The sequence below is a fragment of the Thrips palmi genome, unplaced genomic scaffold (genome assembly GCF_012932325.1).
Source record: "Thrips palmi isolate BJ-2018 unplaced genomic scaffold, TpBJ-2018v1 HiC_scaffold_1, whole genome shotgun sequence".
In the NCBI taxonomy this organism is placed as follows: Eukaryota; Metazoa; Arthropoda; class Insecta; order Thysanoptera; family Thripidae; genus Thrips; species Thrips palmi.
The window spans coordinates 3,416,490-3,438,090 of NW_023144620.1; the positions used below are offsets into that span (position 1 = coordinate 3,416,490).

Sequence of the window (21,601 nt, forward strand, 5' to 3'; positions counted from 1 at the left end):
AAAATGGGGTGGGGGAAACGCGCTAAGGCGGCATGCGGCCACCCTCCACCACCCCAGCCCCTCCTCACCCCGCATCCTCGCTGTTTCCGGGTCTCGGAGGTTCCCCCACTCCGACCAAAACCGAAGCCCCTTCCGGTCTAGAGGAAGGAGCGCGACGGGGGGGAGGAGGGGCGGGGGAGCGGCCGACGCTGCTAGCACGTCGCTTCCGCGCACCCACACATCGATTCATTCAGTGCACTTTCGGAGACGTCCCACAGTCGTCTTGTCTCTATCTCACGCGCGCGATCGCCGCGGCCCGCGTCGAAGATAGTCTCCGAAATGGCTGAACATCTCTCTCTGCTGCTGCCCGGCTAGTCTACCAAGTCTAGCTAGTTCCGGACCGGTCCCGCTTTCCCTTCGCCTAGGAAAAAAAATGAAAAAAATCGATTCTCGTTATTTGACATTGACATTTTGTCGATAATTTTACTTATTCTACCGGACAAATTTTGGGCCTTTTCTTCCATTGCTGAAGAAAATTAGGTGGTGCATGTTGGCTAATCTGAGAATAGATGAGCGGGAGCGTTAGAAAAGATTTGAATTTAAGAACTGGAGGACCATCACATTTACATATGAGAAAGACAAATCGGTGTTCATATCAAAATATTAATTTTCTTGTTATGTGTCTTTGGAAGGTATCCATCAGATTAAGCTACGTTTTGCAAATATTCCACATTAAATGGAGGTATGTACATTATTTTTCTGTTCCATACAGTTTTCCTGCCCAGTTGTCATGGATACCAGATTTTATTGGTTCCAATCGTTTTGGTTCCAATCTTCTAGCGTTTGCATTGTATCCGTTGCATGCTATTTTGTTAGTGGTGCCTCCTATAACGATTCAAAAAGTTTTAGTGTGAACCACATCTGAGGTGCTAAAGAGGATACGACTTCAAAACAAAACAAAATGTCAAGTTCATCTCCAACCATCTCATTAAAAGAAAATTCAGAGTTTTCTGATAGTGAAGAGTTGCTCTTGTGTGCAAATGCAGCAACATATTCAAAAGATTTATACTTTAGTTTGGGTGGTGATACTATATCTCGTAGCAAGAGTGAGCCAGTGTTAGAATGTTCCATTAGGGAAGACAGTGTTTCAGTTCACAGTGAACCTATCCAGAAAGTTTTCATCCCTCAAAAACTGAAAGGGAGTCAAAAGAATATCAGTGATGTTTTTCTTAAACAGAATTTATTGGAAACCGAAAGTGAACTTAGTTTCAATGAACTGAAGCGGAGAAAGTCAACAGACCCTCAAAGCCACAGAGATCCAGTAGTTGTATTTTGGGAAAGAAGTGACAGGCGAGGAAATATTGATAGTGATATCATTGTAAAATTCTCCCTTCCTGGTGGGGAGGTATTTACCCAATCTTTTTCAAAAACTTCTACCATTGCAGAAATGAAGAAAGTTGTTGCTGAAATGTTTAAAGTGCCTTCTAATATTTTGCAGTTGATTCATAATGCTGAAAGTTTGCAAGATTGTTTATGCGTTAATGACATAGCAATTGAACGTTATGGAACTGTCACTTTTCAGCTCTCTTCTCTTGATTCTGATCGATACCCATTAGTTTTAAACAATGTGTACCCTGATATCCCCACTAATGATGTCCTTACAGTTATGATTCGTAAAGGAGAGCATGTAAAACAAGTTATAGTTGAAATAGAAAACCGCGCTATATCAAAACCTTTTTTAGGTGGATATCGTCACAAATTAACAAAATTAGAATATCACCATGCTTTTACACAGACTGCTCCCAGGCAACCAAAGGAAAACATTTCTAGTCGAAACACACAAACTCCAGGGATGTGTAGAGTAGTTGAAACTAACAAAGCTAAATCCACTCAGACGTCTCTTGTAATAACAGAATTAGAACAGAGCATTGTCATTATTGGTGATCCAGAAAGACGTATGAAAAAAATAGACCTTGAAAATAAGGCTTTTGAAGACAAAGTATTGTTAATTCAGAGAAATTTGCGATCCTGGTTAGTTCGTAAGATGATGATGAAAATGAAGGAGGAGTATAAGAGATGTATTCAGTGGGAAAAACAGCGACAATTAAAAATTGAGGAAGAAAAAGAAAATCAAAAAATAGAAAAGAAAAAAGCACAGACAAAGCCTGAAACGCGAGGGCACTTCGAGCTTTTGTATCATAACTTAGAAGAATGGCGCAAAGTAGAAACAGATCGAATAAATAATTTAGGTAGCATCGCTCTACGAAAATCAGAAGCATTCTCAATGCTTGAAATGGAAATACAATATATCAACTCAATAGAAAAACAACGAATTCAAGTAAGTTTTATGAAACATACAGAAACATATGAAGAAAATAAAAACATTGGCCTTCCTGAACAAATTAACTTTCTTGTTTGTTTCAGCTCAAAACAGTGAACCAGAGAAGAGATCAAGAAAAGTTATTGGAAAAAACAGCTTCTCCAATCAAATGGAGGGGAAACAACGGTCAAATTCTTTCTTTGGACAGTTTAGGAACACAAAAAGCTTGCCGTTTTAGGATGTTGTATCAGAACCTTCTCAAAGTTGATGTTACTGTAGAGGAAAGAATCGGCTTTCTTGGTGATATCAAAAAAGCAGTTTCTGTTGAGGAGCATAGTCTTGCGCCTGAACTTGTGTCTTTACTAGACCGTGAACATCATATACTGCTGCGCGAGATAAAGCATGGTAATATTGATACTTTAAGGGATCGAATTAATTATTTATTCTTGGAATACATAAAGGATCCTTCTGTAAACCCCGAAGCAAGGAAATATCTGCCAGAGAATTCATTTCAGAAGGTTCAAACATATAAATGTTTATCCTGTCAAAATGTCTTGCCATATTATAAATTTTCATTACATAGTAAGGCCCACACATTTAGAAAATGCCACAACTGCAGTTGGCTTCGTGAAATAGGTGGACCCAGAGTGGACATCAACCCAATTCGTCATATTTTAAATGCAGTGAGAAGAGAGGAATTGAAACAAAGTTTTTACACATCTGTTGCTCTCATAATGCAAGAACAAGACTTTTACCATCTTATAATTAACATCTGGCTTGGCCACTCAGCAATTGGTGGCTCAGGCAATTTAGAGGAGCTTCGCTTGGGGCGTTGGGACTTTACTCAAAGTTGGTCACCGTGGAACTGCATTTTGCTCACAGCAGCTGAACTGAAAGCCCACTTGAGATTTCCAAATCCTGATCAAATTTATTCATCATCTTTTGTAAAGAAAATCAAACAACGTCATCAAATGGGGCGGATTTACTTTTCAGAGTTAGCAGCATATGCAGTCAGAAGGACCTCAGATAGTACAATAGTGAGCAAATTAGTTCAAAATTTCAATGCTACAAAAGTTCTTTATGAAAAAGGTCTTGCAAGGTTAGACGCATGCCCAAAATAAACTTGCTGTCAGTTTCTTCATGTTGAAATACGAAGTAATTTTTTGAAGCTTAGCAATTGTGGAATTTAGCGATAAGATTGGGAGTAGAAGATAACTAGTAAATGCAGCTAAAATGTTTATTAATAAGAAGAACACCTATAATTTTCCATTTTTCATGAATTGCTTACTTCACAATGGTTGATTTACATTGGTTTATTATTGAAAACAATCACAGCTCATAAAACTTTGCAAATAACAAATCTGCTAAACAATGAACACACTAACAAACTTGTCTTCTGATGAAGTCCCCACAAGTTCAAGGCAAATTTTTAGGTTTTTGGTTCTTTCTGCTAATGTATTTTAGAGGCAACCATCGAGGTTGCATGAAAATCACCTAGATTGGACGGATTCACAACAATCTATTGAATTTTGTTGATCTTGTTTGTCAAATTGTGATATGCAGTTTCTTTTGGAACTACGACCTAAAAATTGTTAATTCAATGTAACTTAAAGTAGCTGCTTAATCCTGTTCCACTAAATATTATTAAAAATAGCTGACTGAACATGTTTAGTGTTACCTTGCAATTAAATTACTTCACACCTTACAAATAATCATTTCAGTTCAACCAGCCTAATAGAGCAGCAACTCTACATTTTAAAAAAGCTGACAAACATTGACAACAACTTTCACATTATTACAAAAAGGAGTGCAATAATCACATTATCGAATCTCTAAAAAGAGAAAATCATCTTCAGTCATTACACCTCACTAGAAAATAAATGTAAAGCTTTAATACAACACAGTAAAATTATCAGAAGCCTCCAAATTGATCAATAAGAATGTGTAAATCCTGTATGTTATTGTGAATTTATATAAAACTAAACGGTTGAAAGCAAAAGTCTGATCTTCACACTTCTAGCCATGCAGATGTGCTAGCCTTCTCTAATGAGGTTCACCCAAACCTCAGGAGACCAACAAACTTTTTGACACTGGCAAATAGAGTGTATCTGCAAAGTTTGTTTTCTTTCTGAGCATCAATTTGTAAGATCTGGTCTAAGCAAAACAAAACAAAAATGCAACAGACAAAGCCTAAAGTTTAGTACTTTTATTTAAGTAAAACCATGAGGACAGAGATAAATAAATAAAAACATTTGAGACTTTTCCCACTTGTCTCTATGACTGGACTCAGCCTCATAAATTGGGCAAAGCAGCTCTAGTAAGTAGACAATTACAGGTTAAAAAATTCATTGATGCTTTTTTCTCCTACTTATATTATAGAATGAAGAAAAATTAACCTGATTTAAGAGTGCCAAAAGTTTTAACAATTATTTGACATAATTTATCACAATTCATTGGCTGGTACTCATTGAATTCCCGGTTGATATTAATATTATAACATTGAAACCGTACCTTAAGTCAAGAGCAATGGTTACATTGATGGGGACATATATCACAGTGAGGAATGAATAACAATTCTTCATTGAGAAGTGAAAATATCAATTTGAGTACAAAAAATTCAACAAGGTGTTTCATTTCATCAAACAATGAAAGGGAATAATTCTCAAAATGATCACAATTTACAACACCCAGCAGCAACAACTCCAAACAGAGAGGCTGCAAACAACAGCAGCCAACTCAATGTCGATTGCACTCAACAATGAAAGAAAAAAGAAGAAAGAAATCTTCCAAGCCAAGTAGAAGACAACTACAATGCTTTGAGTAAAAGGGACACAAAATCACTATAGACCTGTCCTACCTGACCATCTGCAGTGCCCAACAAAAACGTATTTAAAAGAAAACAGCTGCCTCTGCTAAACAACAAGTTTTCACAAATTTTGTATGTAAGCAAGTTTCCACTTGATTATTTACATAGTGTAAGGAACAAAGTAAGTATAAGTGTACATATACATGTATATATACACATGTATATATTAAATACTCTGTAAATATACACACACATATATATACATGAAAACTGACCTCAGCTTTCAAATGAGAATTGAGCACAAAACTAACAAAGTTAGATATTAGACATTTAATAAATATAACATATAAAACTTTGTATTTATACAACACACAGCAAAGGAAAATGGTCCATAGACACATTTTGAATAATTCTTTATAAGCACAAATAATAAACAACAGAGTTTGTTATGTGATGACTGACTAGCTGAATAAAGGTCATGACACTACAATTACAGAGAATCTCTGTGCCACACCCACTTCTTGTTTGTGTGATCAAAGCGATGAGAAACCCATTGTTGTTGAAGTAGTTGATAACGTTCAGGACTTAGAAACAGTGGTCTCCCTCTCCTGTCAAGAACAACAAATCATGCGTAAGAAAGAGACGCCTCGGTTCAGAATAAATTGATACAGACAACACCCACTCACTTTAGCTCTCTATCTTCTTCTCCAAAGCTATCTAGATAAACTGAGCCCCACAGACAAGCCCGTTTTCCACGAATCACAATTATGCATGATGAGGTCACAACTAAGAACACTGCTGTTCCAGCACCACATATTTCGGCATGCTGCAAACAAGACACATTAATTAAAATTATGTCCATAGAGACAAAAATCTACTTATTGATACTGTAGATTTTTAAGACTACTTGCCTGCACTGCCTCACAAACATCAGATTGTTGACAACAATTCTCTTTAAAACATACTAAAGTGCCACACAAAAGACAGAGTGTTGTTTCTCGAGGCACCGAGTCGCACTGAGCACAATGGCGACGGAGATAATACTGAAAACAAATCCATACATGAAACCATACATTTAAAACAATGTCAAAAAAAAAAAAAAAAAAAAACAAGTGAATCTATGTGTTTTTGTCATACCTGAAAAATCCCATCATAAAGTTGTGGTAAACTAAGCAATTTGGGTTGGCTCCACAATTTATGATGATCTAAAAGAAAAGCACGGGCAGTCATTTGGGCATTCTGAGCAAAAGCATTAAGTTCTTCTGCCCAATCCTTGGGAGGCAAGTATCCATGGTTGCTAGGGTCAGCAGCAGGCCAACTTAAAACCACAGCAGAATTAAACCTAAATGGCAGAATTTTTTTTTTAGTATCAAACAGGTCAAATTATTTCAAGACACAAGGTGGGAAAAAATTAATTGTGAAGAAATTACTTGGCCAAATTCATTCCTTCAGAAACCAGATCTAAATAATAAACAAGTCGCACAAATTCAGAATTTTCATCTTGTATCTCTGGAAGAGGCTGTTCATATAAATGGTGCCTTAGCAATGCAGCTATTCGTAAGAAAGAAAGACATAGTTGCTGTACCTGAAAATTCAAAACCACAATTAATATTGGCAATCAAGTGTAGTTACTAGGGTGTTTGAGAATAAACACCAACACTTACTTCATTTTCTAAGGCTTTCTTGTTTAGCAAAATATTTTGCTCCTGTTCTGACAGGGGTTCAAGGGGAGAATCAGGATCATCAACTCTGACAACACTTCGACGATGCAAAAAGATCATAGGAGGAATATCTGGTGAGTCTAAGCTGCTTGTGCTAGGTGCAGAAGATACATTAGAGGCATTCACTCCCAAGCTAGAGGAGGCACTTTTCTGGGACTCAGCTGGTTGGCTTGGTGCATTGCTGGCCTGGGATTGGGAACTTCCAGTTTCCATGTCAGATGTGTCCAAATATATTTGACTAGGCTCCAACAAACGAATAGTTAGTGCCATGGCGGCTTCTAACGTTGTCACTTCATGGAGAGAAGGCTGCCTGTTTTCAAATGCAGCGCGCCATACTCGACGCTCTCTATCTGACAAACGACAGGATAACTGAGCCAGCACTTGGAAGTACAGCAAGTTGTAAAGAACTTTTACAACACAAAGGAAGAATGCTGAAACATGAAATTTGTTATTAGAAAAATGAGATGTGTTGGACAAGTTAGCAAATTACGTTTATTTCACAGATTACACTTACTCTCATCAATATGCAGTGGTAAGAGAAGAACTAATTGCAATAGAATAGCAGTTGGATCTCGTAGTAACAATGGAACTTCCTTTTCTATGGGAGCAATGGCCGTAGTCTCTGTCTCAGCCTCAACTCCAGCCAGCTGTTGCCACATTCTACCAACAGGCCACACAGCAAGACAACGGGCATGCATAGCCAAAACATGAAGAAGCGGTACAATGCATGATCGCTTAGGAATTAGAGGAGAATTGATGCTTTCTAAATCAGTACACAAGTTGCCTCCCCTTTGGACTAATTCCAGTTCCAAGTTCGTGCGTGCAATTGAGGCCACAAACAAAAATAGGCTTTGGTGAGATGTGGTAGCACTCTTTTGCTTATATTTGCGGTGAGTACAGTTTGTCATGTCTTCCATTAATTTGCTCATGGCATCAGGTAAAGTGGAGGCCTTTATAGGAACTGGATTTTCTTGCAGCAAGTGACTGATTTCTGACACAATAGACAGGGAGTTGGTTGGCCGTGATCGCACCATGGCAGCACATTCACCAAGCTCTGGAGTCAGTGGCAAGACAGAATTTGCTAACTGCCGGCAAATAGGGCAGGAGTATTCACCACGATCAACATCAAGCGATTGCTGCTGTCTCTGTTGGTTCTTGAGGGACTGGAGGTAAGATTTGTGGCACTCCAAATGCAAATGATGGCCACATGTTTGTAAGTGAACACCACCTTCCCAGCCTAAGTTGAGAGACAACTGCCATGACAGCTGTAAAAAAAATTCAATGATTAGATTTATAAGGTCACGTTAAGTGAATCAAACATATTCCATTATAGAGGCAAAATATACATCATCAAACTGTTGAGACAACAACTGCACTCTTCTGTCAAAATTGTCTGATAGTTTATCTCTAATCTTCAGAACAGATTGTTCTTCATCTGTAGTAGGCAGTTTGAATTCTTTTCTGCTGCGTTTGTGTCCAAGAACACTAGTTGGCTGAAAATCAAAACATTATCAAAAGTTGTTCTCATTAATTATAGGGCAAAGAAAACTGAGGACCTCTTGAGACTCACCTGTAGTAGAACAACCAATCCCATGGGATTTTCTGCAGTACTCAATGTAGTTTGATTGCAAATAGCACAGTCATATTCCTTTTTACTGACCATGGAAGCATTTTCATCTTCTTCCCAGTCCATTCCATTCTCATCTGCAATACCAAAACAGAAGTATATAAAAACATACTATAGATGACTGTGACAGACACAAGCCATAACACAAATTAAATCAAACCTGTTTCCATAGCCATCTCCATGAACTGCTTTTGCTGAGAAGCAAACTCTTCCATTAATTTCTTTTGCCTCTCTTTGGCACGTCTTCTTCTTTCTTCTCGTTCTTCATCCTCACGCATTTTTTGCTCATCTTTATTTTCTTCAGGCTTCTTTCCCCACAACTTTTCTCTTACTTCAAAAACAGCATCCCTAAAATTGAAGGAAATCCATGGTGAATGAATTCACAGTGAGAACTAGTCGAGTGGTCTACAAGTCAAATATTCGGCATATAAACTCACCGGCACATAGGATCCAATGCCATGATGTGCTTCAGGAGTTTGCCAACAAAGAAGGGGCCATCTCCAACATAATCATTAGATTGATCTTCACTTGACCCTGAGGCTTGGGCAGCTTGCCTCTCAACATCATAAGGATTGAAACTGTCTGGTGTTTCTGTTAAATTGGAGTGCAGCTTCAGAAGAAGTGAGATTATGCTCTCATTCACGCTCATAGGAACGTGTAAATTTTCAGATCCCTGCAAGAAAACATGCTCACTCTTTAGTTCGTTCTGAATAAGAAACACAATTAAGTCCTTGTAACGCAGGAGGCTTTGCTATTCTACCACATGCAAGTTTAAATCATTACCTGTTTTTTGTGCTTTTTCTTGAAAAATTTACTACGACCAGAGGATGAGGAAGACGGCTCAACTGCTTGGACACCCACAGCAACAATATTACTTCCAGATGACGAGGCAGCAGGTTGGATTGCTTGAGAGCCAACAGGAACAATGTTGCGACTTGAAGAGGAAGGAACTGGTTCCATGCCATGCATGCCTGAAGCAACCTCTGAATCTGAAGTAGCTAGAAACAAATACAAATCAATTGATGCTTTTGATGCAACCAGATTGAATGACGTAAAGGAAAGATCATTACCACCATCTGCAGAGATCACAGCCAGTTCGCCAACTACAGCAAGAGACATTGAATGAGTTATTTCCATTTCACCAGAACTATCATCATCTTCGGTGCTACGTCCACCCGACACAAGAGCCAAACAGCCACCTTCACTAGCAGAGGCTTCTGATTCACCAGAAAACACCAGCTCTGCGACTTCATCAGGGGAAGCGGGGGACTCGACCTCCATTGTGCCATCACCCACACCTGGTTGAGGTAAAGCAGGGAGGGAAAAGGCGCCTGCTTGACTCGAAGAGCTGCCTGCGATCATATTCAGAGCAGGGGGATGTGTCAGAAAGAGTGGGGCGGAGCGGTACCGCTTCGGCCCCATTGCCCGTGCTTGTGACTGTGATGGCTCCAGAGCCAGCGGACCGGGACCGGGGCGACAATCCAACGAAAACGACTCCCCCTCACCTACAGGCACAGGCAAATTACAAACTGTAATACCAACTAACTTCACACAAAGACTTGTATTTTATAGGTTGAGAGCAAGTAAAAGTCACCAAACCACTGAAGGGAAGGGGGAAGGGTTGCACACATAACACATGCAGCCCAAATAACAGGATTATTCAAGCAAGCAGACCATAGCAGCTTCCACAATTAGCATGGATAAATGTAATGAAGTGTGAGGAGAGCTGAAATTGGACATGCTGGGAGCAAGTCCAATAGGATGGGTAGGCACTGGCAGCTGAGAGGGAGTCGAGCAAATCTTGTAGGAGTAAAGCCAGGATAAGCTCATTCATTAAATACACCAAGATTAGCATTGGCACAGTCTTAAAAATAATACACCAAAAGCAACAGAAGCAAAAGAAGATGACCCAAAGAACAGATGTGTCACAATCATTTTAACAAAAGGCATGGGACTTACTTTCAGAGCTGTCATAAGCTGAATGCTCCATGTTGAGAATGACAGAATTCACTACTGTTCTTAAATTATTTGACAGCCAGTCAGTGTCATACCAGCTCATTAAATCTCCGTCTTTTACAATATGAGGCTCTTGACGGCGAGAGGCTGGGCAGATCTGGAAACAAAAAGGCTTAGTCATGGGAAAAAGGGGCAAGAAGACAGCATATACTCTATGTCTAAAGGTATCTCAGACTATACCTGACTAGGTTCCTCCAATGGAGATTCAATTGAAAGGGCCAACTCAAGTAAATATAGGGTCAGAGCAATAACATGGTCAGACACATCATGGCCATGAACTGCTTTGTGCAAGACAATAAATGCAAACGAGTGGAACACACGAGACTGCAAGACCTTGCGAGGATCATCATAGGCTGGATGGACGTCTTTCGGCATTCGGAAAGGCGGCCATGGTGAACCTGAACCCTTGAACTTTCCTGTTTGTTGAACACTGGAAGAAAATTTAAAAAAGAGAGGTATCTCTATAAAATGCATTTAAACCATTAACAAATTTAAAAATTAAAAAATGAAACAAATTTTTACTATTCAGTGAAGCGATCCATTGAATTTTGGAAATCTCTTCGGTGCACTGCTCTCAGAAGAACATGAATTGGGTTGTATTGCTGATCCCAAATCCATGCCTTTGGACGGTACATGCCCTGTTGCATATTTCCACTAGATTCAAAGTTTGGCGCCCGGTAATCAGCAACTTCTGTAAGGACGGTCTCAAAGTCCCTACTTTGAGGGAGAGGGTAACTCTTCTCCGGCATGAGGTCAATCAACTGGCTGTGAGTCTTGTCGCCCATGCAAAGTAGTGTTCCCATTTCCAATTCTGATATAGTTGCTTCACTGACACCTGTTGGTAAGAGGAAAAGGATAAAAAATAAAATATAAAAATAGCAGAAAAAAGATTATTTTTGAAAAATGCAACAATACTCACCTAAATAATTGCGTATGCTGACAAGGGTGGCAAGGAAAAGCAGACAGCTCTCAAGCATTGGTGTTTCAAGCTCACTATCCAATAGATGTTGGGGATTTGTGAATGCTGCCAAACTCAACCAGTCTTTCATATGAAATTGATCCAAAACAGTTGTGAGAAACTTCTCTGGCTGCAGTTGTGTGGCACAAACTTGAAGGAGGTACAAGTCAGCATCAACCATCGAGTTGCAGAAATTGCACTGAATATAGGTCATAGCTTGTCCTTTAATTTGCAGGCCATTTCGAACCCACAATCCACTGACAATTTCATAGAAAGCCGCCTGTAACAAGGTGAGAAAAAATCAGTTAACACGGAGCACTACATAGTCCCTGTGCTTATTTTGCAACTGCAGCATCGCATTAAAAATTTATGAAGACAATCAGAATTTGACATTTAGAAAACAAACAGCCTGCAAAAGCTTGGTAAAACAAAAATCCAACAGCACACGGTACACCATGTACGACAGGGCAGAGGCCCGTTTCCGAGAAACGCATTCCAATACAGGTGATACGAGTCATAATTCGCTACAAGTGTGATTAGGCATGCAGAACACGTTGTTTGCCCAGCTAGTCGGGCCGCCCACACCCGATACCCGCATGGAGCCCGCGCTGAGTGCGCTGCAGACCCATTCCGAGAGTCCAGTTGGTCGCTCTGCCTCTCTTGCGCCTACACGGGACGGTCCAGGAGTGAGAGAAAGACAGGGCGACCAAACCGACTCTCGGAATCAGTCTGCCTGGGCACCAGCATGAATGCACTGTGGCGTGGCGAATACGAGCAGGGGCCGGACGGCCGGACACGGCGGTTCAAACATCGTCGGCATCTCCTTCCGTTTCCCGCGGCTCGAGTGTACACGCCGCCAGGATTCGAAGATCTGCGAGCGGCTCGAGTCAAGAGGCCGGATACACCCACGTGTGATAAGGGAAATTCTAGCAGCACCACATCTGAGGAGCAGCCCATTCTTATCTGTCTGATTTTTTTTTTGATTTTTTTTTTAGTTTTTAAAAATGTTTTTTTTTAGATTCTTTTAATGTTTAGTTTGTGTGAGCGTTGTCAAGAGTTTTTCTAAGGTAACCCGGCCCGCTCCAAGCGACGTGATTGATAAGTATCCCGAATGCCACGATGCCGCGCCCACAGCCGTCGTGTGTCCAGGTACCAGGCACCACCAGGCACCAGGCAGCCAGAGGCGCTGACGCCCTCCCTCCTCCTCGTTCTCCTCGTCTTTGTCCCGATGACGCCACGACGCCTCGCCACTCGCCGGGGGCGACGACGCCAGGCCAGAGGCCAGGCACGCCAGGACTAACGGGAACAACGTGGAACAAACTTGGACGCGTCGGCGGAATCGGAATCAGACAACGGCAGCAGGAGGGTTTACAGCTGGCGAACGCTTTTCTGTCATTCGCGACCCGAGCGGCCGTGTTGTAATCTCTTCCGCCACCAAGGACATATCGCCGCGTCGCCGCTCCACCTGTCCCGTCCGGAGCATTCCAGTGGCGGGGGGTCCGCGTGGTCCGCGTGCACATGTGTGCGTGAGTGGAAGGGGGAGGACGGGGGCTCCAGGAGGAGAGTGAAAGGACGCGGCCCGAGTCCGCATTAGACAGGGCGACGGCCACACAAAAGAGCTAGCTCCATTTCCACTCGGAAGACGATCGGACGAGGGTCCTCTCGGGGGAGATCACCCGGCCGTGTGCAACGCGTTGCAGAACTGCGCGCCTTGCTCAACAAAGCGTTCTCTGAGGGACTTCCCTGGCAGTCTTTCTGGGACTGGGACAGGCTAGCCGAGCAGTGGCGCAAAAAGGGTCCTGAGACACAGCGACTCTGCGGCCGACCCTGCGACCTTCGGCTGCACGACACCACGGATTTCGACGAGTCGGAACAAAGCCGGCACACCCACTGCTACGCCACTGCCAATGGCGCAGACGCCGCCGTGTTTCACAAGTCGGCACTTTTCGCGGACCGCTCGCGACTTCCCCGTTCGCGTTGTTGTTAGCAGTCGACTGATTCCGAGAGGCGTTTTCGTCGCCTCCGTCTCCCTCGCACGCATGGAGCGTCGCGTGAAGGTGCGACAGAGACAGAGCGACGAAAACGACTCTCGGAATCAGTCTAGAGCTCGTTCCTTCCCACTCCACTCCACTTCCCAGAACGGCCACACAGTGCAGGCGACTCGCCTTGCCGCTGGTTGCCACCGCGGCTGAGTCAGCAATCGCGACGACGCGCCGCCACGCCGCGCCGAGCCCAGCCCGCCGCGGCGCAGAGCAATCACAACAGAGTCCCTGTCCCGCCCTGACTCAGACCCATTGAGCAGGATGTCTCCAATAGCCGAGCGGGGACTCGGGCACCTCGGGGACGAGCTTGACGGAGACGAGACCGCCTGTCTGCGCGCCGCCCCGCGCCACCCTTGCAGCCCGACTTGCCTCCGGACTTCCCTCCAGCGACTCTCTCTCTCTCGCACTCATGCGCCCCGCCGTGCCCCGCCGTGCCCCGCAGTGGGCGACGCGACGGCACGATCGGAATGAGGAGGCAGAGGCAACGGACGCCGCCACCACGGCGTTATCACCGCGTGGACGCGCCAAACGTCCACGCGGCCCCGCGACTTTCTCGCCCTCTGCCCCCGCGTGCCCCCGAGCTCTGCTCTCGTCGCTCTCTGTCGCACTCGCGGCGAGGCCCGCATGGGTGCGAGAAAGAGAGCGAAGAAAGCGTGGCTCGGAATCAGACAGCTGGCGGCGGGTCCGGTGCGAGTGACCGTAATACAAATACGTCTCAGCCGGTCGCCCCCGCCGCTCCCCGCCCCGCGAAGTAGTAGCATGGCTGCTGGGGCGTAAGTGAAACCCACCAACGAAACAACGGATAAGAGAACGCACACACGCACGGCGGAGTGACCGGGTGGGGCGCGGAGAGCGCGGAGAGGGAAGGCGAGGCATGTAAACAGCTCCGGGGGCCGAACCGAGCCGAGCCGAGCCCGGCGGCAGGGCAGGGCACGCGCACGCCACGCGCCGCACAAGCAGGTACAGCAGGCACTCCACACCAGTGCCTTCGCTTCGCCTTGCCTTCAGTCAGTGTGTGCCCCGCCGGTCTCCCGGCCACAACGCCCCAGCCCAGCGCCGCGCTTGCCGCGCCGCACAGCCCGCAGCCAGCCGCGAGACGCGAGCTGCGACCGCGAAGCACCGCGAAGCAGAGCCGAGCGCGCTAGCCAGCCAGCCAGCCAGCCCCGCCACAGGAAGAGAGGAATACGAGCCCGCCCGCCGTTCCTGCCCTGCCCGGCCTGCCCCCTTTCTCGGTTGGCGCAACCCTGAGACTCCGCGGCACCGCGTCCAAGGCTCCGCGAGTCGCGTCTCGTCTCGCTTGTCCAGCGCAAAGCCAGCAGTGCCGCCGCCAGAGGAGCCGGACCGAGCCAAACAACGTCCATGGTGTGAATCTCCCTGCATTCCCTACCTCCGACAAGACGCTGAGCTCAAGAATGGGGGTGACACAGGTGCTGTTGGTGCTGATGCTAGTCGCATCCCTCAGGGCGGCAAAAAATGCTGTCAGTGAGCCAAGTGCAGTGGATGTGGCGCGCATGAAGACTATCTATCTGGTGGAGCACTTGTGGAAGAATGTGTCCAACCCCCACTTCACAACCATGGTGAAGCAGGAGTCTTACGAATCTGCTAGTCAACTGATCGGCGCTTTGGAATCCCTTTCGGCTGCCGTCAAAGATGTGGACGCACCTATAGTCGAAGATAAACTGCATTTCATCTATAGATGGGAGCTGATACAAGCGCATTCTCAAGGAGTGCATTCTCTCTATACAACATTTATGCAGTTTATGGACAAACAGAAGACAACCCAGAAAGTTGCATCAACACGGGCTTGGTTGGATATAGCAGAAACCATACTGGAGTATTTACCAAAATCCGAAAATATTCATAAGTTGACCCTTGCTGCATCAGACAAAAAGGAGAAAAATAACACAATTTTTGAGGCCGCCCTCAATGTATGTGTGCACAAGCAAAGTTCTTTTCAAGTATTTTTTTTTTTTTAATTTTGACTGATTTCTATTTCTTTAATTTTATGGTTTATGACAGGAACATCAAAATAATGTCTGTGACAACAAGCAGTCACCTCAGCTCATGCTGTACAACATATTTGCTGATTTGCAACTAACACAGCTAAAATCCTACATAATGGCTCAGAGTGCATATGCACTATTGCAGATTTTTGAAAAAGGTCAGTGAAATCAGAGTTAATTAACGCAATGAATGAGAAATGAATGTTGAAGGTAGTAATTGATGTATGATCCTTCAGGTGACCAGGAGATAAAAGCAAAGCAGATGACAGAAAAATTTGTTCAGAAGAACAAACAACAAGGAAATGCTGCATTGAATGCAATGAAAACTGCTAGCAGAACGATGTGGCGCTGCGATCCTAGGAACTATCAGGAACATGCTACCTATGAGCAACTTACACGTCTCCTTCAAGTAAGAAAATTCATGGCAGAAAAAAAAATAACAATTTCAACCTCTGAGGCCTAATTGGGTTGTGACTATTGTATTGCAGGGTTACATTGAGAATGAAGTAGATATGAATCCGTCCCAATCCTGCAGGGGAAGCTGTAAAAATTATGAGCTGACTGAGAGCCATGGATGTTACCAAGAAAAATTTTGTAGCCAACAACCTAAATGTGAAGGACGCATAATTGACTGTCAATTCATTGAATCTGACATGAAAGTGTGTCAATCGGTAAGTCGGGGTGGGACAGGTGGGAATGTGTTATTGAGAAGGCGTAAAGAAGACTTAGTCTGAAGTTTCTTTTCAATTTCAGAATCCTGGAGAGAGGAGGAGATACGAGTATATCGAATACAAGAAGAATGCTCTTCTGGGGACTGACCGCATTGGTCAGGTAACTGAAGCCAATTGTACTTTAGTTACAGTCAACAGTTGGTGGAGATTCTTTCTGCCAGCCCACTGCTCCTACTGCTTCTGTGTGTGTGATGAGCCTGGTCCCCTATCTGACCGATTTTTCAGTCTCAGCCCTGAGGTGGCAGATGTCACCAATAACAAGTAAAGTCATCATGAACAGCTCTACATTCCTGTAACACTTTTATCAAGTCTCTAATTTGGAATTTTTTAAAATTTCTACAGAGTCATTACTGGGCTTCGCTTTGTGAAGAAAAACAGAGTGGTACACATTCAGATACAGGAGGGCTCACTCCTACCACATGGGGTAATAAATGCCTCCAGTCTACGATGGAAGCCTGTGGATACAAGCCAACCTGACTACAAAATGTCATGGGAGAAAAGGAGCATTGACCTTGACGATCTAGAAGCTCCTGAGGGATATGTAGTAACAGGTATTTTGATTGATCATATGCATTTGATTTTACACCTGAGTCATTGAATAAAATCAATTCTCGTTCTTTGCACAGGCATACGGTTTCAAGAGGTTGGCACACATCTGAACATGGAAATGCAGGTGTCGCCTATCATTTATCATAAAGGCGTTTTAAAGAGACCAACAGAGTTAAGCTACTGGGTTGGCAATGCAAACACGGACAGTGCTCTAGAGAATCCAAGGTAAACTCAAGGCATTTTGTGCATCATACTACTGGCAAATTTTGTCTCAATTACTAACAAAACTAATCTTTAATTATAACTGTTATACAGGACTGAACTGCCCATTTCAACTATTGTTCCTCAGAGATCGAATGGGCCTTGTAAGCCAGATTCACGCCATGACACATTTGTGCAGTTCACCCACTCAGACATCGTGACAGATGCTGCACAAACAACAGTGCCATTCCTAGACATTCAACCTGTGGTGCTTGACCCCCCAACCTTGCTGGGTGGCGTAGGACTGTACCACAAGGGAACAGAAGGATCTGCAGGGTTTGTGGCACTCAAGGTGTCAAACTATGATATCACAAAGCATCTCACAACAGAAGATCTCAGATAAAATCAATAAATAGTAATGATCAAGATCTGTAATGCAATCTCAGCCAACTTAGTTTAGACACCAGTATAATGGAATATTTTACAATATATCACTTACGACAATGAGTTTGTATACAAAATAAAAAGGGTAAATAAAAACAAGTTATTGATGTCTCATTTTTGTAAGTTTTTTTCTAAAGTAACACCAAATGCCATTATCAGAATCCCTTCAATAGCAGATACGCATTAAACCTTGGCCCTTGTGGTCAAACCAGCCTCAGAAACTCTCATTCCCCATAATCAATCCTAGAACTCAGTGGGTCCAGCCAGTAAAATAGCTCTATATTGCTACAGGATAGAAAATTACACAAGAATTCCTCCTATGAATTCTGGTGATAGATATATCTGAGTTTTCTTACCTGTACACGAAGCGGATGAAACATGATGAGCTGTACAACATCAGATGGGGGAAGAACATCACGGAGAGCCAATCCTTGACGTCTAATAGCGTTGCTCATGAACACAGCTAGGTAGCGGTGCAGGGAAAGATGGAAGGAAACCTGATATTTGTCTTTCTGCACATCAAAAGGAAAAGGAACGAATAAGCATACAGAACTTTGCTGTTGAAATAAAACAAACTTGAGCTGCCAAGTGTCAATCACCTCAATAGGATGGGTAAAGCTGATTTCATCAAGCCAATCCTGCAGTGCTGTTAGGCAGCTTGCAATCACTCTCTTTGAGTACTGAAGAGTAGACTCATCCAAGTGAGCAAGAAGAGCCCACATGGGATAAGCACAGGCCTCCAGCTCAGCAGAAAATGCAGCATAGTAAGTATTGGGCTCAAACTCAATATGCTGAGTCATTTCCCTTTGATTCACATTCATTCCTTCAAAAAATAATCAAAAACAATAATGTCATGTACTATAATATGAGCAACTTTAAATAGGAGAAATAGCAGAGGAAGATGGAAGGCTTGACACCTAAACTCACCTTGAAACATTGTAAGAAAATCAAACCATATTTCCAGAAGACTGTCATCGCCCATAAATTTCAAAGCCACAGAGCGATGAGAAAGGACATTGTTTAGATCAGACACTAAAGGCCAATAGCAATGTTCCTTCATCACAGCAAGACCACAATCAACCACTAAATGTAAATTTTTGTCTGGCTCTAAAATAAAATAAATGGAACAAGTTAATAACATTTCCTCTGTCGTGGAAAAAAACGAGACAGCAAGTGGAAAAAGAATGTAATCATTCAACCCATAACTCACCATGCAATGTGTTTGGAATAAGAAGCTGACTCATCATATACTTCAATGTGATTGTCATTACATGTAGAAGATCTAAATTTTCTGTCATGCTCATTGCCAACTGCTGATTTGAAAATAATTGAACACTCATGTGGACTACCCGATTGGACATTGAATCAGGATCTGAAGAACGTTCTAGCATGTGAGAAATGCGGCTGTAGTGCAGCACCAAGGCTTGGGTGAGTGCCTCCTGCAATCAAGGTAGGACACAGGGGTTAGTTTCAGACAATTCTCATTTCCTTCGGAGACTTCCAAAGCAGCTAACATACCTTATAATCTGGCTCTGGCAATAAGTTGAGCAGCAAACACACCATTTTCTGGGGAAATTCAAACTTAATATTCCAAAACATCAATTCTTCTAAGAAACAGCGATGTACTAAGCGTTTCTGTAAAGCTACACAGTCTGAAACAAATGAAAGAAAGTGACAATAAACTCCGTGTTGATTGCTGTTAAAAGAGGAAATTTACGTCTAATAATAATATTTCTTCAAACCTTTAAATTCTTCAGGAGGATCTGGGTTGAGTAATGTATCTAGAGCAGTTTCATAAACCTCCTTACTTTTACGCATATAGACTATTTGACAAGGTAAGCCATTTGGAGTTGTCATATTCTTATAGAGCTGTAAAAATAAACAATAAATGAAGCAAAAATAATGATGTCAAAAATATGTTATGTTCAATGGCAGTATCTTTCCTTTCAATAAACAAGAAAAGATGAGCATCTTTTTTTTACCTGGGGATTAGTTAGAGAACTAGCCATTACTCGGCGCATTGCAGCACCAAGAGAACTGAATTCTAGCAGCATTGAAAGAAATAAGTCTGCATCCTGAATTGCTGTTGAATGTACTTCAGCCACACTGCAAGCCAAGGACACCGGGCATTAATGAAACGCCAAGGCAACCGAATTATAACCCAAGAAAAATTTCAAATGCTTACCTGCTGTCTCTAAAGTACTGGATGAGACGAAGAAAGATTCTGGGCATCATAACCTCAGCAACATTGAGCAAATCGGTTGGAGCATTTGGTTTATTAGCCTGAGCTTGTGGGCCATGTCTACTACAGAAACTGTTTATAAACAGAAAAAAAGGACAATTAGAATGTGAAGAGAGCAAACTTCGACATCATGAAGTGATTGTCAAGCTAAATTGACCTACCCCTTCTCTTTCATAACATTAGTGTCTCCACAGTCACAGGCTCCCCCAGCCTGGCTCCGAAACATATTGAAGTCATGGTTTATGTGATTTCCTTTTTGAAAGCACTCCAGGCAGAGAGACATGCATGGAGATATGCTGCATGTCCGACACCGGTATGCAACAAAGTTTGCTGTCCATACCAAGCCACACAATGATGCATTATCATATTGACGAACTGAAAAGAAAATTAAATGGGTCAGCTCTTTAATTGAAATAATCTACAAAGAGAAATAATAGTAGGTAAATATTACATAATAATGAAAAACGTGATGCAATAGTTTTTTTATAAAAAGGTTGATGAGAGAATAAAAGCAGCACCATAAAATGAATGCAAAACAGTGCATCCCCACATAAGAGGCAGGAATGTGATTCTTAAGATAGATCACTAGCCACTGCCAAGGTGAAGTCAATTGTACCCATGCCAAGGCTGTGACCTAAGCTCAGTCAACACAAGCAATATATTTGACTGAACTAAGATGCACAGCTCTTGCAAAATAAGCAACTCAGTGGAGTAAGAAAAAGGCTGAACTAATGAAAACAAATGAGTTTTAATATTCCCAAGAACCCTATAGCAGAATGAATGAACCAATGAATGAATCAATGAAAGGATTTCATTAGACATGTCCTCCAATGCCACAGACCATTCAATGCAGAATTGAGTGGCTTGATTTTGATTGTGAAACATATGGGTAAGACTTAAATTTTAAGGAAATTACTTAGATTATTGTCAGATAAGTGTAATGAATGGCCAAGACTGTGGACGTATTCTGCCACCAGACATTATACCATTATAGTAATTTTAAGATGGATTGCAACATATGTAATTTAGGTTTTAAACAACTCTGTTGAATGGAGAGTATATGCTATCGTTCATATGGCAAATAGTTTAAGTGGATTGCTGAAAAAGTGCCATACAAAAGAGTGTAATTTTCAAGGAGGACAGCACTCAGGGAAGTGACAATTCATCCTCGATGACCGACTCCAGTCAATGCTCATCATTCTCACGTCACGCCATTCACACGGGCAGAGTTTGCTGACACAGAATCGAAGCTAGGCCTCAGCTGTGCTGATGTATGCTCGACCTTCCATGACCATAACCTCCAAAAAGTAGACATGACACAACTGATACCGTACCTATGTCGGTGAATTCGTCGGGCGTATGACCACTCGCAACCAGCCAACGGCACCAGTCAACCGTCTCCCAGTCACCTATGCTGTTGTTCGGATTGAGGAGATAGTCCAAAATCTCGTTTAGACGTTGGGGATGATTGCTACAGCAATCTTTGTGCACATACTCCGCAGCGGACCGCTTCCCCTTCTTCATTATGGCCTGAGCCTGAGGAGATGGAATCGAGTTCATTGTGAACCACTTTCTCCTGCCTTGCACCAGACTCTGTCATCAACATTTGCGTCTAATTGCAGACGTGATAAGTGCTAAATGTGCTGATGTAGGCCTTCCCAGGCCATAGTATGTTACCGAACAGTGTTCACTTGACCTCCGGTTCTTTTCACTCCAACGACACTAGAGAGTATTTCACCAGAATCAGAAGACGCTCGATGCGCATTGTACAGAAACTTCGGAGCGCCACTCAATAAATAAACAGCGTCATGAGTCAATGGCGAACCTAAACTTTCATCGAACAACAACACGTTAACCCTGATTACACGTCTCTGCAGATAGTTTGAGGTTTGGGATGAGAGGTTTGCGGTCATTACCAGACATCAACAGCGCAGCGCGGCGCCACCGTCGCTAATAGCCGCA

General features: G+C 42.9%; 3 protein-coding genes across 8 annotated transcripts; 2 read left to right on the forward strand and 1 right to left on the reverse strand.

The window, feature by feature from the left end:
- The first annotated feature begins 763 nt into the window (after window positions 1–763).
- On the forward strand, window positions 764–3,439 carry LOC117643700 (IQ and ubiquitin-like domain-containing protein). The gene is made up of 2 exons (XM_034382754.1): window positions 764–2,317; window positions 2,404–3,439. Exons 1-2 carry the CDS (start codon window positions 941–943, stop codon window positions 3,418–3,420), a joined length of 2,394 nt encoding a protein of 797 aa, XP_034238645.1. The 5' UTR covers window positions 764–940; the 3' UTR covers window positions 3,421–3,439.
- Window positions 3,440–4,487: 1,048 nt separating this feature from the next.
- Window positions 4,488–21,565, reverse strand: LOC117643645 (E3 ubiquitin-protein ligase Ubr3). 6 transcript variants are annotated; one of them, XM_034382661.1, is made up of 27 exons: window positions 20,974–21,565; window positions 19,801–20,014; window positions 19,583–19,711; window positions 19,380–19,503; window positions 19,140–19,266; window positions 18,916–19,049; window positions 18,608–18,836; window positions 18,325–18,504; window positions 17,754–18,220; window positions 11,389–11,707; window positions 10,992–11,304; window positions 10,650–10,899; window positions 10,413–10,566; window positions 9,653–9,958; window positions 9,524–9,556; window positions 9,237–9,451; window positions 8,891–9,126; window positions 8,614–8,801; window positions 8,397–8,530; window positions 8,173–8,319; window positions 7,341–8,091; window positions 6,770–7,257; window positions 6,536–6,690; window positions 6,243–6,447; window positions 6,017–6,148; window positions 5,792–5,931; window positions 4,488–5,713 (listed from the first exon to the last, which is right to left on the reverse strand). In XM_034382661.1, exons 1-27 carry the CDS (start codon window positions 21,197–21,199, stop codon window positions 5,596–5,598), a joined length of 6,114 nt encoding a protein of 2,037 aa, XP_034238552.1. In that variant the 5' UTR covers window positions 21,200–21,565; the 3' UTR covers window positions 4,488–5,595. The 6 variants fall into 6 exon arrangements, with proteins under 6 accessions (XP_034238552.1, XP_034238544.1, XP_034238567.1 ...); XM_034382653.1 differs by having other exon boundaries at window positions 9,524–9,958; window positions 17,754–17,909; window positions 17,997–18,220; window positions 20,974–21,199; XM_034382676.1 differs by lacking the exon at window positions 9,653–9,958.
- LOC117643677 lies at window positions 14,567–17,511 on the forward strand. Its single transcript, XM_034382697.1, has 8 exons — window positions 14,567–15,397; window positions 15,489–15,630; window positions 15,709–15,881; window positions 15,961–16,143; window positions 16,226–16,464; window positions 16,546–16,754; window positions 16,830–16,977; window positions 17,068–17,511. The coding sequence occupies exons 1-8, from the start codon at window positions 14,882–14,884 to the stop codon at window positions 17,354–17,356; spliced, it is 1,899 nt and encodes a 632-aa protein (XP_034238588.1). The 5' UTR covers window positions 14,567–14,881; the 3' UTR covers window positions 17,357–17,511.
- Window positions 21,566–21,601: the final 36 nt, after the last annotated feature.

Bases quoted from the DNA above. Each gene is read 5' to 3' on its own strand.
- LOC117643677 (XM_034382697.1), top strand. From the start codon at position 14,882: ATGGGGGTGACACAGGTGCTGTTGGTGCTGATGCTAGTCGCATCCCTC. The intron at 16,144-16,225 runs GTAAGTCGGGGT...TTTCAATTTCAG, and splicing joins ACATGAAAGTGTGTCAATCG to AATCCTGGAGAGAGGAGGAG. The intron at 16,978-17,067 runs GTAAACTCAAGG...ACTGTTATACAG, and splicing joins AGTGCTCTAGAGAATCCAAG to GACTGAACTGCCCATTTCAA.
- LOC117643700 (XM_034382754.1), top strand. From the start codon at position 941: ATGTCAAGTTCATCTCCAACCATCTCATTAAAAGAAAATTCAGAGTTT. The intron at 2,318-2,403 runs GTAAGTTTTATG...TGTTTGTTTCAG, and splicing joins TAGAAAAACAACGAATTCAA to CTCAAAACAGTGAACCAGAG.
- LOC117643645 (XM_034382643.1), bottom strand. From the start codon at position 21,199: ATGAACTCGATTCCATCTCCTCAGGCTCAGGCCATAATGAAGAAGGGG. The intron at 19,712-19,800 runs GTAGGTCAATTT...GTTTATAAACAG, and splicing joins AATGTTATGAAAGAGAAGGG to TTTCTGTAGTAGACATGGCC. The intron at 19,050-19,139 runs GTTTGAAGAAAT...CATTTGTTTCAG, and splicing joins TCCTCCTGAAGAATTTAAAG to ACTGTGTAGCTTTACAGAAA.